Source organism: Tupaia chinensis, unplaced genomic scaffold, assembly GCF_000334495.1.
Source record: "Tupaia chinensis unplaced genomic scaffold, TupChi_1.0 Scaffold000146_1, whole genome shotgun sequence".
Classification (NCBI taxonomy): domain Eukaryota; kingdom Metazoa; phylum Chordata; class Mammalia; order Scandentia; family Tupaiidae; genus Tupaia; species Tupaia belangeri.
The window spans coordinates 848820-855432 of NW_006159616.1; the positions used below are offsets into that span (position 1 = coordinate 848820).

The following is a 6613-nucleotide window of genomic DNA, read 5'->3' on the forward strand; positions in this document are numbered from 1 at the left end:
GAGCCGCCTCGCCTCTCCTCGCTTCGCTTCACGCCACCCGCGCGCCGCCAACCACTGCCGCGTACGCACGCGCCGAGCGCGGTCCCGCCGCGTCGGGACAAAAAGGCCCGGGGTCGCCCACGGGCCCCGCCCCTTCCCCGCGGTCATAGAGCGGCGTCCTCGCGGCTAGAGCGGCGCCGTAGCAAGGAGCGCGCTGTCCGCCTAGAGCGTCTCCTCGGCCTTTGGAGGCGGCCTCGGCACCGCCTGTGGTCCTAAGGGTTTCTGGGCCACTGCACCTCCGAGCGCCGAGGGTTCGCGGGCCGGCGAGCTCCCTGGCGTGCATTCGTTCACCCGGTGTTACTGGCGCTTGCTGCGTGGAGAGGGTTCTTGCTCTCAGAGTCTAGTGGGGCGGAAACACGCTGAAATATAACTGGTAGAGCACCTCGTTTATCGTTCCTAATTGTCCTGCTGAGACTGGGGAAAGCTTGGAAAACACACTTGTTTCCCTGGGAATAAAATGGACCCAAAGTAGGAAATCCAGGTTTGAGTCGGAATCGCACTTGCCTCCGAGCCTTCGCCTTCGCTCTCGCTCCCTTTTTTTCTGGCCCCTCTTCGCCCTCATAGCCCCTCGCTGGCACTGCCCTTAATTTTTGCAGAACCCCCTTACTGACCTAAAAGTGTACAAGACTTGTGTTCTTTAAACTTTTATCACCCAGCTCTGTCGTTACCTGTTTTAATTATCCCTTCAAAATATAACAGTTTAGAAAAAAATTACTCCACTTCTGAACACGAAGTTCAGAAAATGGCAAAAGCCATCTCTCCAGATAGAATCAGTCAATGGCTGACTGCTTTAGGGCCGGGAGAGTGCGAAAGAGCAGGAGAGCATTTGCTGGGCGTGATGGGAATGTTTTATGTCTTGATTGGAGTGATGGTTTACAGGGGTGCATATATTCGTCAACACTCCTAAACATGTGTAATAGGTGCATTTTATGTAAACTGTACTACAGCGAAGTTGTTTTTATAAAAAATCACTAAGTAAACATGCAACAGATGGCTGGAGTTTAAGGTGGCTAGATCCCATGTGGCTGATTGCCGGTTCCAGTCCCAGACCCTGGGCTGGAAAATCAGGCCAGGTGCCATGTGCGCAAACCCTAAGTCCTGAGAGGACAGTGAAGAAGGGATGTGGTGTGGCCACTGTCCCTGGAGAATGATTTCTCACTTTCTCTCTCTGTGTTTCTCTTTGGAGAGGGCCCATGCTTCATAGCAAACAAAAAAAGAGGTTCAACAAGAAAGAAAATATTATCAGGGACCAGCAGATGGCATAATGGTTACGTCATTGGACTCCCACATAGCTGACCATGGTCCCAGTCCAGGACCCAGCTGCTTAAAACTCAATGTGGGGCGCATGTGCATGGGTGCCCAAAATCCTGAGATGAGAATGGAGGAGAAGAGATTGCAGCGTGGCCATCCCACCTGGGGGGGGATTTCTTGCTTTCTGTCTCTCTGGCAAGTGCTCGTGCCCTATAGCAAAAACCTCTCAAAAAGAAAAAAAAATTGTAATCATAGTGAGTCAGGAAGAAAGCTAGAAAATGGAAGCAGGTAGGGGACTGAGCATCTGCCTATGTGGCTGGACAGAAAAACTGATCAGAGCAGAAAATGCCCCGCCTGAGGTAATGTAGGTGAAAAATGTCCATTTGGGGGTGTCTAACTGAATAAACCATATTTGATATAGCCAATGAGATGACTCACACCACCCCATTAAAGAAATTATGAACCCCTAGGGTCTAGGTGGTGTGGTAGTTAAGGCACTGGGCTCTCACATGGCCTACTGTGGTTCGAGTCCCAGACTGGGAGGCTTGAAAACTGCACTGGGCATGTGTATGTGTGTACCCAAAATCCTGAGAGGAGAATGGAGGAGAAGGTATCACGGTGTGGCCATACCTCCCGGGGGCAATTTCTCACTCTCCCTCCCTCTGTCTCTCTCTGTCTGGGGAGCGCACACTCCCTATGGCAAAGAAATCATAAACCCTGGAAAGTAACTATTGGGGCCCTTGAGACACTCTTTCTCTCTGCTCAAGCCTGCTCTTACCTCTGGGGGAATACTTTCACTTTTACTTAGTAAACTACCCTGTGCTTTTGCTATTGTTTCATTCAATTTTTTTAAGAGAGAGATTTTTGCTATAGGGCACGTGTGCTCCCCTGAGAGACACAAAGAGACAGAGAGACAGAAAGTGTGTGTGCATGGCCAAAATCCTGAGAGGAAATGGAGGAGAAAGGATTGTGGTATGGCCATTCCCCCTGGGGGATGATTTCTCACTTTCTGTCTCTCTCTGTCTCTCTGGCAAGTCACAGGCCCTGTAGCAAAAACCTCTCCAAAAAAAAAATTTTTTTCCCCTGACCTTTTTTTATTTTCCCCAGACCTTTTTTTTTTTTCTTTTCTTCTTTTTTTGGAGAAGTTTTTAGCTATAGGGTGCGTGCGCTCACCAGACAGACAGAGAGAGACAGAGACAGAAAGCGAGAAATCACCCCCCAGGGGGGATGGCCACGCCGCAATCCCTTCTCAGGGGAAACCGAGACAGTGAGAGGGAAAGTGAGAAATCATGGTGGGGAGGAAGATGATCATTCTCCAATCCCTTCTCCTCTATTCTTTTCCCATGACCTTGGGCATGCACACCATGTGCCCGTAGTGAGTTTCACCAGATCAGGGCCTTGAACGATGGTTAGCCATGTTGGAGTCCAGTGACATAACCACTACACCATCTGGTGGCCCCCGGGGCATGATTTTCAAGCCACCAGTCTGGGACTCCAAACACAGTTAGCTATGTGGGATCCAGCAACGTAACCACTAGCCTCTGATGGCCCTGAAAACCTTGACAGTTTTTTTTTTTTATTTGGGAGAGATTTTTGCTATAGGGTACGTGTGCTCACCAGAAAGACAGAGAGAGACAGAGAGACAGAAAGCAAGAGATCACCCCCCAGGGGGGATGGCCACACCACAGTCCCTTCTCTTCTATTCTCCTCTCGGGATCTTGGGCACGCACACACAGGTGCCTGGTGTGAGTTTTAAGCCACCAAGTCCGGGACTCGAACCGCAGTCAGCTGCATGGGAGTTCAGCAGCATAGCCATTTCACTATCTGCTGGTCCCAAACCTTGACATTTTTACATAAAGACTTCCTATTCAAAATAGTGAGCACATGTCAAAGATTTAACTCACTATTAAACAAACACACAGACCTCGCTATTGAGAGAACTAGCAAGATGATAAATCTGATTCAAAGGAGAACATGAGAAACTGATATTTTACTGAACTAAATTAGCCTAAATAGGCCACTGTGAGTTTAAGCCACCAGGCTCAGGGCTCAAACCACAGTCAACTATGTGGGGTTCCACCAACATAGCCATTACATCAACTGCTGGCCCCAGAGAGCTTCTTGATAATCTAGAAACTAAGCTTCTTCTAACAGTAGCAGCAGGACCTCAGCCAATCACAAGCTGCCAAACTAATCAGAACATTGGCTGCCAGCTGCAGCCAATCAGGTTGGGCTTTCATGTTACTCCCTTGGTCTGTATGTCACTTGGTTTTCTCTGGTTGAAAATGTCAGCTATTGGGACCAACAGTTAGCGTAATGGCTGTCATAGGACTCTCACGAAGTCGACTGTGGTTTGAGTCCCGGACCCGGTGGCTTAAACTCACGCCGAGCGTGTGTATGCATGCCCAAGATCTCCTGAGAGGAGAATGGAGGAGAAGGGATTGCGGCGTGGCCATCCCCCCTGGTGGGGGGGGGGCGGTGTGATTTCTCCCTGTCTCTCTGGCTCTCTGTGTCTTTCTGGCGAGCGCACGTGCCCTATAGCAAAAACAAAAAAAAACAAACAAACAAACAAAAAAACCCTCAGCTATTAAAACCTATGAGTGGGAAGTGCAGTCTGCACCAATTTCAGTGGGGAATGCTATCCAGTTCTAGACTCTATCTCTAGCTTAATTAAACTCGGATAAGCTTACTAGCCCTAGATTTGTCTTTGAACCCTGAAGTATGGTCTTTACTAGAAAACAGAATACTGGAATGATATTGCAAAGTTAGTTAGGAAAAATGATTAGTATTCTATAACTCCATAAAACTTTACACTTCGGAGTTATCTCTTTTTTCAGAGAGAATTCATTTGCATCTATTTGAAAAAAAAAAAATCTATGGGGCCAGCAGGTGGCATGGTGGTTAAGGTGCTGGACTTCCGCATGGCCAATCATGGTTTGAGTCCTGGACCTGATGGCTTGCTTTCTCATTCCCATCATCCCCCACCTGTCTCTCTCTGGTGAGTGTGTGTGACCCATAGCAAATTAAATAGTAATAATAAATAAATAAATATTTAAAAAATATTCACAATTTATCCATTTTTTCCAGAAAGAACTACTACATTCTGTCATTTTTAATTGTGACAAAATACACATAACATAAAATTTACCATCGTAACCGTTTTTTTTTTCTTTTTCTTTTTTTTTTTTTTTTGAGAGATTTTTGTTATAGGGCAGGTGTGCTCACCAGAGACACAGAGAAAAAGAAAGAAAGTGAGAAATTACCCCCCCAGGGGGATGGCCACGCCACAATCTCTCCCCTCCATTCTCCCCTTGGGATTTTGGGCACGCATGCACATGCACCCAGATTGAGTTTGTTTGTCTGTTTGTTTGTTTTGGAGAGATTTTTGCTATAGGGCGTGTGTGCTCGCCAGAAAGACAGAGAGCAAGAAATCACCCCCCAGGGGGGATGGTCACGCCGCAATCCCTTCTCCTCCATTCTACTCTCGGGATCTTGGGCACGCACGCACACGCACCCAGCGTGAGTTTAAGCCACCGGGTCCGGGACTCAAACCGTGGTCGACGTCAGCATGAGTTTTAAGCCACTGGGTCTGAGACTCCAACTGTAGCTGACCACCAGCCTGCTGGCCCCTATACTTTTTATGTATTCACACATCTGACAATAGACACTCGAGTTGTTTCCACCTTATGGTTATGGTGAATGTACTGTGAAAATGGGTACATAGGGGCCAGCTAGTGGCATACTGGTTAAGGCACTGAACTCCCACATGGCTGACTTAAGTTCAAGTCCCAGACCCAGTGGCTTAAAACTCTTGCTGTGTGCATGTACATGCATACCCAAAATTCTGAGAGGAGAATGGAGGAGTAGGGACTCTGGCATGGCCATCCCCCATTGGGGGGGGGTGCTTTTTTGACCTATAGCAAAAATCTCTCAAAAAAAAAAAAATACGAATGGGTGTATAAACGTCTTTTCCAGACCTTGCTTTCAATTCTTTTGGGTGTATCTAGAAGTGAAATTGCCTAGCAACTTACTTATTTTTAAAAAGCTAACATCCAATGGCCATCCAGTGGTGTGGTGATTGGGGTTGTTGGATGCAACATGGTCAACAGCATAATTTGAGTCCTGGGCCTAATGATTTAAAAAGAACTCTCTGGGCATGTGTGCATACCCAAAATCCTGAGAGCAGAGAACGAGAGATTGGGGTGTGGCTGTCCCCCTGGAGGGTACTTTGTCACCTTCCCTGTCTCTGTCTCTCTCCCGTGAACACACACACCCTATAACAAATTTTAAAAAAGAAAAGAAATTAAACATCTAACTTTGCAGAGTCAAACTCCAACCAGTATTAAATTTTTTAAAGAATTATTTTTTATTTAACTTTATTTATTTATTATTATCATTATTATCCAGTTTGATCAGAGAGAGACAGAGAAAGAGAGATGGAAAGTGAGAAAGCAAGCCGCCAGGTCCAGGATGTGAACCGTGATCAGCCATGTGGGAGTCCAGCGCCTTTAACTGCCATGCCACCTGCTGGCCCCAACCAGTATTAAATATTAATAGTAAGTCAAACAAAGTTATCTTCCTCTAAAGTATCAGGTGACCAGTAGGTGGGACTGTTACACCATAGTTTCATATGACTATGAAAGAACATGGAGCGATTTTTAAAATTTTTGATTATTATTTTTAAATTTGTTCTAAGGCATGTGTGCTCACCAGAGAGAGACAGAGAGAGGGAAAGTGAGAAATTGATCTGCCAGATCTAGGACTCGAACCACAGTCAGTCATGTGGGAATCCAGCACCTTAACTACCAATGCCACCTCCTGGCTCCTGGAACAATCTTTTTGCCTATTTCCAAGTTTGGGATAATTTTTCTTTAAAGTCTCCCCCAGCATGAGGATAGGGCCCCTGTATTGTTGGTCATTTTATTCCAGTGGTTAAACCCAGAAGTACTGCTGATGTGGGTGGGCCCAGAACTCACAATAGCCCAAGGCCAGCAATTGCCAACATTTCACAGGCCTCTGAGAATTCCCTGCCTCTGCCTCCCTTCTCCAGAGTGATAAAAAGCAATCCGAGGGGCCAGCAGTTAGCATAATGGCTGTGTCACTGGACTCCCATGTAGTCAACCGCAGTTCAAGTCCTGGACCTGGTGGCTTAAACTCACGCCAGGCATGTGTGCGTGTGTGCCCAAGATCCCGAGAGGAGAATGGAGGAGAAGGGATTGCAGCATGGCCATCCCCCCTGGGGGGTAATTTCTCGCTTTCTGTCTCTCTGTCCCTGTCTTTCTGGCGAGCGCATGTGCCCTATAGCAAAAACCTCTCAAAAAAA

The 6613-nt window shown here is 47.0% G+C and overlaps 1 protein-coding gene across 1 annotated transcript in view; it reads left to right on the top strand.

Annotated features, from left to right (window-relative positions):
- The first annotated feature begins 1635 nt into the window (after positions 1-1635).
- The window catches only part of TEX46 (testis expressed 46), a 10083-nt gene continuing 5105 nt past the window's right edge, over positions 1636-6613 (top strand). Inside the window, exon 1 of the mRNA XM_006145413.1 lies at positions 1636-1649. Coding sequence (XP_006145475.1) covers positions 1636-1649 — 14 coding nt within the window. The remainder of the gene's footprint in view (positions 1650-6613) is intronic.